The sequence below is a fragment of the Drosophila serrata genome, unplaced genomic scaffold, assembly GCF_035046125.1.
Source record: "Drosophila serrata isolate PLE 108 unplaced genomic scaffold, ASM3504612v1 contig_276, whole genome shotgun sequence".
NCBI classification, from domain to species: domain Eukaryota; kingdom Metazoa; phylum Arthropoda; class Insecta; order Diptera; family Drosophilidae; genus Drosophila; species Drosophila serrata.
The window spans coordinates 10,594,213-10,606,905 of NW_028257174.1; the positions used below are offsets into that span (position 1 = coordinate 10,594,213).

Consider the following 12,693-nt stretch of genomic DNA (forward strand, 5'->3'; position numbering starts at 1 on the left):
GCTGCTTCTGTGTTGTCTTTCACATTTTCGCTTTTTCACAACTTTTCTTTGCATTTCCATTGCAATTTCTTGTTGCCATTCCGGGGAAAATCACCTAGCATTGGGTGGTGCATTTGACCCGTACCCGCAATGGCCTTGGATTCATAAACAATGAAGCTTCAAATAGCAAATGTAGATGCGCCTATACATACATCTCTATATAGTATTATATATATCTATATCTGAAGCTGTTAAAGAAGATCGGGTGTAACTAGTAGCTAGTAAGCAAGGGGTTGACTTTGGGGAGTGAGTGTGTTGGCCAAGTGGCAAGTGGCAAGTGGCGAGAAGCGGGGCGAACTCTGCACGGTAGCAAAGTCTTTTGATTTATGCGCAGCAATTAATTTTTTGCGCATTTTTGGTTGCTGCCATGGATGTTGCCATGGGGAAGCTGGTGCTGGCGCTGGTGCTCCAATGCTGCCACTGATGTTGCTGCTGCCTACTGACGACACGGCCAGGGACACGGACACGGACATGGAACTATGTAAGAGGCGACAAAGCATCATGAGAGGCGGCACAGTGCTTCAAAAATGATAAAAAATCCAGGAATTAGTTGCTAAATATAAATGGTATTTCATTTGTATGAAAATAGAGCATCAGGAGCTTGAGATAATTGCTAAAGACGTAAACTGAAATGTATAGAAGAGCTTCGAGCTTCACTTTCGTTTTTAAACAGTATTTTGAAATATTTTACATAAATGGAACCCAGCCTGAAGAACTCTGCGTTTTATCCTACAAATATATAAATATATATATATAAATATGTATATATAAACTATAAACCACAGTGCGGCTGAGCACGCAGCACACACACACACTCACACACACTTCCACACAGACTGGTGGCACTCGTACACACACTTGCCGCAAAAGGTGCGTTCACGCGTAGCAATGCAGGGATTCCCCCCCTTCGAATGTGCCCCGTTTGTCATTCCCCAGACATAGACGGAGTCCTCCTCCATGCTCCCATGTCTCCATCGCCACCATTATATTTCTGTTCTGAAGTTTTTGCGGCCGAAAATGGGCAACGTTTTGGAATTTTAGTTCCGCTTTGTTGCCAGCATTGCGTCCGTCCTTCTCCTCGACTGTCGCCTGCCGTTGCCGTTGCCTGCTGCTCCTCCTGGTTTTTGTGGTTGTTGTCAGGGCTAAGTGTTTGTTATGATTTATATTGGTTTTATTAAATGTTTCAACAACCTTTTGGCCAAAAATTATTTACTGCAGGCCTCCCTCTCAGAGGCGGAGTAAAGCACGCATGAACGCATTCAGAACGATGGGGGCGTTTGTTGGGTAATGGCCAGACACAGTGTGTGTGTGTGTGTGTATATGGAGAGTGTGTGTACTCCAAGGGAGGTGACATTAAAGCCAGCATGTGACAGGTGTCGTGGGCATGCAACAATTTGGCAAGTTTTGATGCAGTTAATGAGCTTAAAGGCTGCAACAAGGAGCAGCATCTGTTCCGTCAAGGAAAATAATGCTAAAAGCTTCACTTAAAAAGGATAACAGGGTGTTGTACAACCGAAGAGTATAGAGTATAGAGACTCTAAAGGATATAACATAATTATAATTATTTAAATAAAAGAAACGAAATAAACGTGTGCTCCCCTGAATACCCCAAAAGTTAGATCAGATTGGTTCTATTGTCCCTAGGAAAAAGATCAAATAACATCCCAGAGTGCCCTAAAATATGGTAATTTAATTGAAAAAACATTGTTTCTTCCTTGTCAGAACAAGGTAGCGTTTGGGTTTCGAGTTCCGCTTGGATACCCATCAATTGCAAGTGGACTCGGTACTCCCAAACGCACTCCCTCGCCTCCCGTGAACAACTTGTCATGGCAGCTTAGATGACAATGTTGACACAAACTACAGGAGCAGGTGAACCAAAAAGGAGAGTACCGAGTGTACCCAGGAACCGAGCAAACGACCAAGTGTCCTTGTAAGACGTTGCACGTTTTTGACGGCTTTATTGTTTGGCCAGAGTTGGTCGCCCCGCCTGATGCTCCTCTTGGATTTTCGGTTAAAATGAGCACAAAGTGCTCGAAAGTCGTCAAGTCGCTGGCTCGTCTGGGCGAGATGAGGGGGTGAAATGGAAGTGAAGGTGGCCCTGCACTTGAATGACTTTTCATAACTTTATAAAACTTTCCACAACTGCAAGACGTGGCAGTGGCGACAATGAAGAAGATGATGCCAACGCCTCCGTTGCCTGACAATGGCCAAATGAGTGGCTGATACAGAGAGAGAAATTAATAATTAGAATTACAAAATTAGAATACAATTTCTATGCTTTCTACAAAATATGGAGTAATTAATTAAATTAAGATCAAAATTAGAGGTATTTTTTGCTATTCTCCACTTGGATAATTAAAAGGCAAGCTTATATATCCTTTTTAAGGTTTATAATAATATAATTTCGATTTTGTCTGCCTAAAACTAACTCAATATTTGAAGTTCAATACCTTTTTTAAAAGAAATCAAAATAATATAGGGGAAATTCAAGATTTAAAAGCTAGAAATTATATTAAATAGAATTTCGCATTCAAAAATATGTATTAATTCATTAGCTCATTAAGTTTTTTGTGTGTACCTAAGGGTAGGTTATGGGGAGCTGAAAGGGGCTGAAAAATAGCGCTAAGACGGAGCCAAAGTGGGTGGAAAGTGGAAAACCCCCATTGGCGGGGGTCACCTTTTCCTGTCTTGGCACGTTTCCGCTTCCGTTTAGTCTCCGTCGCTTACACTTGAGCATAATGAATATTTTGCCAAATTGAAATGTTGCCTTTTGTTACTGTTGTTGTTGTTTTTGGTGGCCCCACTGTCCCCACTGTACTGAAAATATATAACCTCTCGCCCCAACCCCTCGGCGACCAGTCACTTTCACTTTACGACTGCCTTGGCGGCTGCATAAATATGAAAAATGTAAAATTTAATATGCAATTTACGTCACTGGAAAGTTGTTTTCCTCATCCTATCGCTGCTGCTGGCTGCTTCTTTGGGTCCTTTCAATTTGCATATTTCCTTACCCTCCACCGCCGCCGCCGCCATGTTCTTCTTAATGTTTTACACTTTTGTTTAGAGAAGTGGCCTTTCTTTACTTTTCCTTACTTGGACGGTGGAGGGGCAATGGTTTTTATGTCTCTGGTCATCGGTTATTGTCTGGGGAAATTTGGAGCGCGTCTGTGGCAAATGTGCGATGAATAAATGAGAGCGGTGGTTCCCCCCCAAATGGGGATTATTCGAAGCTGGACGGACGGACAATTGCATAATTGTCCAAGCGGAGATTTCAATAAAAGTCAAGTCTAGGGAAGGTACTAGAAAAAAAGGGACCTTAAGACGATATTTTTGAAGAAATTCTATATAAAATAGTGGGAATTTTCAGTATAATAAATAGTTATCAAGGTGTTTAAATAGAAAAATAACATTTCCTACATTACTATCTATATTTAATATATTATTATTATTATATATGTTATATCTACCCGATATATTTCTGTCGATATATCATATTAATGTTGATATAACATCCCTAGAGCCGGCCCTTGTCCAACTCGCTGGCATTGAAAGGTGACTTGTGAGTTGCGGGAACCTCGAAATCACGGCTTCACAGCTTTTGGGCCACAGCACTCACCCATTTGCAGTCACTCATTCATTCGTACGAGTATCTGTATGTTCATTCAGTCGAAATGATAGACAGACAGACAGACAGTTGTATGCTAAATATGATTGATATCCGCACAAAGAAATCGCTCAAGAGCAGCTCATGTTTTCTATGCCAATCAATAGAGGGAGAGAGAGAAAAAAGGCAGGAAAAAAGTGATCAGTCATCCCACTATCTATCGATTCGCTGGGCCTGCTCCGAAGATGACAAAACAAACATTAATGAGGGAGTATTCTCGATGATCTCCATATCCATGAGATACTTTTAACAGAGACTCTTGCTCATCGTCCCAGACTTTTGAGCAATTTGAGCAGCTCTAATTAAGTTAATTGAGTCTCTTTTGATATAAACCTCAAATTAGTTTAATAAACTGCGGTGCGAAATGTGTGAAAACTCTTTGGGAAAATATGGAATACCCTTGGATTGATATTGAAGAAATCAAAGTCTATAAAACAACATTAAAAACTAGTTATTAAAAGAGTTTTACAACTAAAAATATTCTTTATATCCCTGCCAAATTTTGCTAAATTATTAATTAATGAAGTAACAAATTTCTCAGCTTTAAATAATGGTTTTTTCCTTAACTCTCACTGCTAAAAATATTCATATATAAATATTAAATACCCTTTTCCTCTGACATTCTTAATACCCCTGGCATTAGGTTACAGAATTTCGGGATTAGATGATGACAACAGGGAAGCAGGCAGCAAATAAATTAATTATGTTAATCTGTTTACATGTCAGCCGCATTAGAACGAGACATCTTTGGGATGTGAGTGTTTGGGGATGTGGCTTAGTTAATAAAGCAAACACCTGTCGCACTTGAGACGGCTCCTTCCAACAAGTATACGCAGCGTTGACAAACTTAAAACGCTCAAATTGCACAAAACTTTTGACAATCATCGAGACCCATCATCATCATCGTGATGATGGCGAATGGCCATGATGATGAGGAGAGGATGGCCTCGGTCCTAGACATCATCAATTTTCAGAATCACACAGAGTGCAGGAATGGGAATGGGATGCAAAAGGACCACAAAACACTTGGGGGAACAACGCACAGGACAGAAAGTTTCTGCGGTTTTTTGGCGACAGAACAGTGGTGCAAAAATGATTTTAAATAGAAAACTTGTTACTTTTGAATATTTTCATACAAAGATCAATTCAAATATTCCTTTAAAATATAAAATAATCTGTTAAAATGAATGTCCTATGTATAATTTACTTAAAAAATGGAATCTCTTGTTAAATTTCAACTCTAAGTAGGTTTAAAAAATCCTATATGATTTATAATATATTTATTCTATTTAAATTCCTAATTAAGTGTCATGTAACACTGTTTCAGTTAGCCATTGTAACTGATGTTGATGAGGCATCGTGCACTTTAAGCAAATTAGTTACGCAGCTCATGTTCGCGTAGATCCTTCTGAACCCCTCCCTAAAAGCAAACTCAAACCCGTATCCTTGCCCAAACCCATCTCTTAACCCCCATCCTTCCCCATGCTACATATGTATGTTGGCAAACAAATTTAATAAATAGCTAAACACACACACAAAAGTCACAACCCTTTGTACCAGTCGCAGGAAGAAAAGGGAAGGGATGGATGAATGGTTGGTTGGATGAAAGGAAGAAGGAAGCCACTGGTCCTCAACCCTCTCACCCATAACCCTCACATTCTCCCTCTCCGGAATATAGAAATAAAAGGGACATATTCATATTTACCCAAGTTTATGGAGCCTGGTATTTGTCTTTGGTTTTTGTCATCGCCGACATTGCGGATTGCCACATAAAATATAACACTTCATTTGCAGAGAACCCCCCCGAAACATTTGTCTTGGCATCGTTTTTGGGTCTCTCTTCTGGTTTCTAAGGCTTTTTTCTTTTGGTTCTTTACTTTTTGTTGGTGTTTTTCTTTGCGGGGAATTGTTGTTGACGCCTACTTAAATGGGGTTGAGAGTGGGTGCCCACTATGCTAGTTTGCTCTTGGACGGGCCTCATAATTTATATGCTAAACATATTGCGCTTACATGGATTACCACAATATCTATATGTATATAGGAGTAACATTTTCGTGTTACGCATTTTGGCTGAGACCAAGGGAGGCTGTCGGAGTTGGAGCTGGCCAAGCTGGTTAGTTGGCTTTGTGCCACAATGTGTCAGCGACAGTTGCCTTCTCCGCTTGACTGGAGTGGCTTCTAATGAAAAGGTTAAGGTTGAAGAATTTTGCAGGGTTTATAAAGCTGCTTAATATTTGGGGATCCGTGTTGAATTTTTAGCAAAAAAAAGGAGTTTATTTAAACAAATTATATAGGGTAGATGTCCTTATTGAGGTGCTAAAGACAGCAAGATATGTTGTTTAGGACATTATCTTAATATTAGAGCTGTTCTAATCATAGGAGAGATATTCAAAGAGCAAAAGCAGCTAAAGATAACTATCTATCTCTTTGAGTACCTAATTTAGACTTCAATTTTTACTACATTGGCTGCAATTTCATAAATTTGAGAGCCTAATTTAGACTGTTATTATTACTACAAACATCGCTTCAACAGAATCATACATGATTAATAGCTTTTCTCAAAAAAGAGTAAACCCTCAAATAGTTAACCACGAATTTGAAACCTTTTTCTGCATTTGCATTTCCATTATTATAATTTTTTTTTTGCCAAAACTCATCCGCTGGTGTTGACCTCGTGCGTCGGTTTGTGATCCCGCCCAGTTCAACACTGGTTGGCCCTGACGCTGCTGCTGCTGCTGCTGATTATAGTGATGATTCAGCTGTCGGTCAACACTGACCTGGCTTAACCCATTACGGTTGCCTCTTTACTCTGGCAACGAAGCATGCCCGACCATTCCCGCGAAACGCTCAGCAGAGCGTGAACCCTTCACAGCCCATTGCCACAGTCTTGCCTGTGGATAAGTAACCCTTCTAGATCAACATCTCCGTCTTTGTTTATCATCTCCCGCTCCAACATTTGGTCAGTTTGGGGTTCCGGGAATACAACTACAGTTCCGGCTTCACTTATGGCCAGAAGCACACTTTTTAAATATTGTTTTAACCCATAAAGAAAGATAAAAATGGCTAAAGACGAGCTATCATTTTCGATTTCAACAAAGTGCAGACCTGGCTGGCACTCTTTCTTCTATATTCCCTAAAATAATAGGCTTCTAATTCCCTAAAGAGAAAATATGGATAGAATTATCTTAATTTTCTATAGGAACTCTATAGGAACTTCAAAAACTTAATGTGGAATTATATAAAGAAAAGAAATCCCCTCAGACTTACCCCTGTTGAAAACGCTGATGATGGAATCGTTGATGATGTTGGCCTTGTCCGGGCAGGCGACGTTGCATGGCCAGAGGCGAGTGCAAGTGGGCAGCGTGGCTGCTACCGCTTCCATTTCCATTTCCGTTGCGAGCATTCCAAAGCGGTAGCCGTTGCACTTTTTTCACTTCCGGCGACAGGCCAGCAATCCTTGTGGCCGCCGCACTTGCACTCAACGGCGATGTCCTATTGGCCAAATCGCTGGCATCGGTGTCTCCGTCCTCGTCCTGCTGCTGCTCCTCCCTCGCTGGCAGCTTCTTTTCCAGTGGCCGACTACGCCTAGGGGGGCGTGGCAGTGGCTTTGGAGCAATGCGTCGGCGTAGCTGCAGTTGATTCGATGTGGTGGACATAGAAGCCGCCGTTGTTGCGGTCACTGTTGTGGCCGCCGATCGCACGGACTTTAGCTTGATGTCCATCAGGCCAAAGGGATGTGAATTAGTATTATTGTTAACATTATGAATATTATTGTTACTGATACTGTTGTTGTTGTTGTTGTTGTTGTTGTGGTTCCACTGATGAGGTCTCGCCGCCTGCAGTTGGATGGGTTGCTGCAATTGATGATGATGCTGATGATGGTGGTGCAGCTGTGGCTGTGGATTCGCTGTCATTACTGCCCCCGCTGTGGTCGCTGGTGTTGTGGTGGCAGCATGACTTGGCGCCGATCGTAGATCGTTCAGCATTATGTCCAGATCGCTGGCCAGCGAGCTGAGCAGCTGCAATTGAACACAAAAAAGTACACAAATTAGAAAACATTTCAACACTTGTTGGCGATTGGCGGTTGGCGTCGCTTGGTTGAGTGTGACCGTTTGCATTTGGTTTGAAGAAATACGGTAAAGCTTAGGGAAAAATACTAATGCAAATACTGTATACAGAAAAGTGTTGTAAAACGTCTAAAATTGCATTCAAATGTAATATTCAAATAATCGAGAGCTAGGAAGAATTTTATATATAAAGTAGTTAAGTGTCTGATGTCTCTTAACCCTTTTTTGCATATAAGAACCTTTTGAGATATCCTTTTTTTAATAAATTGTATACATTTGCAGAGACAACCGCTGGAAAATCGTTGTATTTACATATGCTATGTGGAAGATCAGGTACGTGATTTTAACATTGGCTTAACATAGGTTCAACATACATAGATTTAACATACCTAGGTTTAACATACATAGGATTAACAGTCTAATCCTCTACTAGCCTACAACAGTTGGGTTCAAGTTTCGGTACACACTTTAAACATATGATAAAAGCAACCCACACTGTATTGCTCGAAAGAGAAATCATCGTTACAGCCGTTTGTACTGATTAACAATTAACTTGGCCAGCATTGCAGCTAACGAGCAAAGTCTGTGAAGATTCTGGGTTAATGAACGGAAGTCTCAAGTGCCGGCGACACGTCATCGGTCATGGGAATCAATTTTATATATCAAATTTTATGCTATATCATGTTTACAGGGGGAAACCAAGAGGCTTGTGTGAAAAGTCAATTGCCTCAAGGGGACAGCTCTGCTGCAAAGGTCAAGAAAAACCAGGAGAGCTTTGTTTATATATCTTTTTTTAAATATATATTATTATGATAATGATATATATTACATATAATTTCGTTTGAATATTCCTACTTGTTATCTCTGTATTTTTTTCTGTCAGAATTCGGTGGCACTTGGACTTAGCCTTCGTGTCTGGGTCCGTGGGGAATGTCCGTTACACAAACACCAAGGATTGGGTGTGGGGTTTCTTAAAGCTGGGCTTGGTGTTAGGAACCGGAGGCGCAGTTGGGTGCTGAATACCTGCCCAACTGGTCCCCACTTCCGGCGGTGGTCTGGCGGCAAGGCCTTGGCTCCGTCGATCTCCAATAATTACGCGCCACTGTCTCGGCTAATGCAATGGCAACGGGTTTTCGGGCCACCTCCTAGCCTCCTAGCGCCCACTCCCAGACGGGGGAGTTGGTGATGGAGAGGTGGTCCATGTGCAACATGGTTAAGTTAACCGTGTCCCAAGTGCCAAAAAAAAAAAGAGCCAGCAAAAGGCAGCAAACCGGCTCCCACGCTCTGTGCTAATTTGATCTCCACTTCTGTTTCTCGCTATGGTTTTTTTTGTGTGTCTGTTTTGGTATTTATAAATATTTCTATGGGTTTTCAGTTTTTGTTATTTTTATTATATATTTTTCCTTTATTTATTTTGTTTTTGTGGCGGTGATGTTGTTGCCGTTTTTGTTTATGGCCTGCAAGCCCGCAGAAATCGAGTTATATGCAAATGCTGGCCGAAAAAGTGAAGTGGAAAAAATCGGGGAATGAATTGCTGATGTGAGCCAAGACGACGACGAACGATCGTTGCAGAGGAAATGCAAAATTGTCTGGGATAATGTGCAACACAAAAGAGATACAGCCAGTTTCATAATCATAAGTCAACCATGAGATATTTCAAGAGAATACAAATAAAAATGGGAACCATAGGAATATTTTCAGAGAATGACAAGGAATAAAGTGTTTTGCTTTCAACTTGTAAACCCAAACAATCGGTTTTTTTTTTATATCTTATTAAGATCAAATTCATTGGGTTAGAATAGCAGCTGAATATGTATTATATTATTCCCTTAAATAATGATTATTGGGAAAGGAGCTGAGTATTTGCATATTTTATTTATTACATTTATTTTAATACAAATACTCAGAAGCTTGTGAAGGAGTTATTTCCGACCCTATAAATCATATATATTCTTAATCAGCATCAACAGCCGAGTCGATCTAGCCATCTGAGGCAGAAAAATAATTTTTAAAACTTTTTTTTCAAAAATTTTAAGGGGTTTCATCGTTAAAATTGGCAGAAAATTTTATAAAAATTTCAAAATTATTTAAATTTAAAATTGAGTATGCAGATTTATTTATCTCGTAAAAACTAACATATGAATGTTTTCCGAATTAAAATTAATGCGTTTTTGACTTAGTTATGAATTTTCTAAAACTTTTATTTGTCGAAAAAAAAATGTCACATAAAAATATCGGTTCAAAAAATGCGAGTATTTTCGTTTCGATCCTATAATTGATTTGCAAACTTCAAAGGTATATAAACTTGGTCTTTCCGAAGAAAGTTTCCATTCTCAGTTGATTTAAAACTGTCCTTGCTTCTGCCCTTTACAACATATTTTATTTGAAAATTATCCTTTGCGACCCTTGAAATCAATCCGCATCACGTATACGCCCCGTTGAACTGCTCAATTCTATGCAAAATACAAAAAAAGACCCCTTGGGTCCAAGCCCAGACAAGAAATCAACTTAAACACATGGATTAGCATGTAATATGCCACACTCCCAGGCAAACACACGCGAGACAAAGACATAGACAAGCCAGCCAATTGAGCAATTGCCACGGCAAACAAATTCAAATTGAAAATGTGGGCAAAGCTACAACAACAACAACAATAAATCCAACAAAAATTCAAAAACAAAAATAAAATAAATCGAGACTCGACTCGACGCGACTCAACCGCAGAGTGTCTTGTTTGAAGTACAAACAAAACTTCAATTGGCTGTAAACGAACGCCGGGAGGGGGATGAGGAGGAAGTCAGTCGGTCGGCAATTTCAATTTAAACATCATAAAAAAGAGCGAAACAAAAACGTTAAGGAGGAGGAATTGCCGATTATTTTGTATAATATTGCAAATTAAATTAAGCAAGCATCCCCCAGTAACCCCTTGACTTACCGCTATGGCATCCATCACCGCATTAACCATTTTTCCTTGGTTATTTCTCTCCGTCTTTGTGTATCTCAGCTCCTTATTGTTGCTTGAGTCTTGAGTCTGTCCCCTCCGCCAAGTCTCTTATGATTTATTCAAAGTTTTTGCACAATTTCGTCTCCAATTCATTGGGATCTTCCTCTGCGCCCGCCTGCTGCATCTGTTGACATTTAATTAACGTCCACCATTTGCGCTTGGGCGACAGGTGCCGCCGGGACACTGAACCCGTTGCCGATCCGAGGGTCTGCACTGAACTGGACACTGGACTGGACTCGATAGCACGTTCACTGTGGGCAGAGGGAAAGAGAGATAGAGAAGAGTGGGTTAGAGTTATGGTCTGGGAATCGAGGAGATGGAGGAGCAGCTCCAAAGGCGTTCCATGGATTAGAGATTCAATAACGAGCCAGATAAATGAGTTTGAAATTGAGATCAGGGTTGCTTGTGCCCTGTGGGTGTGGTTATCCAAAGGAGGATCAGATTGGCATGCCAATCAGATATTGTATATATGACAAAATAATATAAAACAAAATAATACAAGACAAAATAATTTAAGGCCAAACAATACGAGACCAAACATAAATAAATAAAAATAAGCTTAAGACTCTAATTGAAAAAGGAATATTTTTGCTAAAAGTTTTCTATTATTAATAATTTTCTATTATAAATAATAATAAACTGATTTTGCCATAGGTTTTCTATTATGTAGAAAACAAGTAAGAAAAAGGAAGCCGAAATTGATAATCGATCAAAACTAAGGTTAAAGTATTGGCTTCATTTAAATCAAAATTTATTTTTTGTGGGAGATGCCTAGATCGATTCGGTTTTCGATGCTGATCAAGAATATATATGATTTATAGGGTCGGAAATGATTCCTTCATTGCGTTTTAAGCTTCTGAATATAATTATAGTACCCTGCAAAGGTATGAAAAGGGAAAACTTTGACTCAGTTAGATGCCAGACTTCCCCTAGTATTTAACCAGACATCTTCAACCAAAATGAAATAATAAAAAAGTGAGAAAATATATATATAGCAAAAAGAAAAAAGACGACATTGCGCGACTGTCTAAAAGTGAATGTATCTTGCAGATACATTCATACGTTTTTAATTAAAAAACCATGCACAGAGCCATCCGCAGCACTGCCCTGTCCAAACATTGGACCAAAGTTTGTTTGACAATGTCCGTACCGGGGAATCCCCCGGATACCTCTCTCTCTTACTGCCACGCATGGTGCTGATGATGGCGATGAAGTAGAAGTAGATGTTGAGTGAAATAATAAAAAAAGAAAAAAAAGTAAACGAAATAAAATGGAAAACTCGTTTCACGTATTTTTCCACAATTTTCCGCATTTTATGCTCATTAATTACATTTTCATTTCAATTTCTGCATTTACATAACCATTTAATTTCAGTTTTCTGTGCGAAACACTTGAAAAAACATACTAGGGTAATGTTTTACAACTAATTTGAGTTAATTTATAGTGAATGATTTCTAATTAATATGAAAGTTTAGTAAAATTAGGAAAATCTAACAAAATACTACTCAAAAATTGTATTATTTTGTAGACATAAATAGGATATCTCTGATATGATATCATAGGGAAATCTCTTGCTTAAAGACTCCCTAATTTTCTTTACGTGCACATCTGTCCGCTCAGATACATTTCGGCGTGTTGGCTTTTTATGTGTGCTGAACTGGCTCAAAGCCTCGAAATTCCTCGGCCAGTTGACGGAAGTTGAATTGCAAATGAAATTGTGCCCAGTTCAGATACCAGATACAAGATACGCGTGTGTACACACACTCGCACACACAACCTGAAGTTTGACTCCAACTTTAAGGTTGAAATGCATTCCCAAAATCGCTGGCAATCAAACGAGAAGCGTGAAAAAAATACCTCAACGATCTGACTGTCTGTGACAAAAAACAAAAAGATATACATATACGAATAAATATAT

General features: G+C 39.5%; 1 protein-coding gene across 1 annotated transcript in view; it reads right to left on the minus strand.

Annotated features, from left to right (window-relative positions):
- spri (Src homology 2 domain-containing protein sprint) overlaps window positions 1–12,693 on the minus strand; it is a 133,121-nt gene that overhangs the window by 113,547 nt on the left and 6,881 nt on the right. The window contains exons 3-4 of the mRNA XM_020950128.2: window positions 10,707–11,026; window positions 6,971–7,722 (exon numbers count right to left, since the gene is read on the minus strand). Coding sequence (XP_020805787.2) covers window positions 6,971–7,722; window positions 10,707–10,736 — 782 coding nt within the window. The 5' untranslated portion in view covers window positions 10,737–11,026. The remainder of the gene's footprint in view (window positions 1–6,970; window positions 7,723–10,706; window positions 11,027–12,693) is intronic.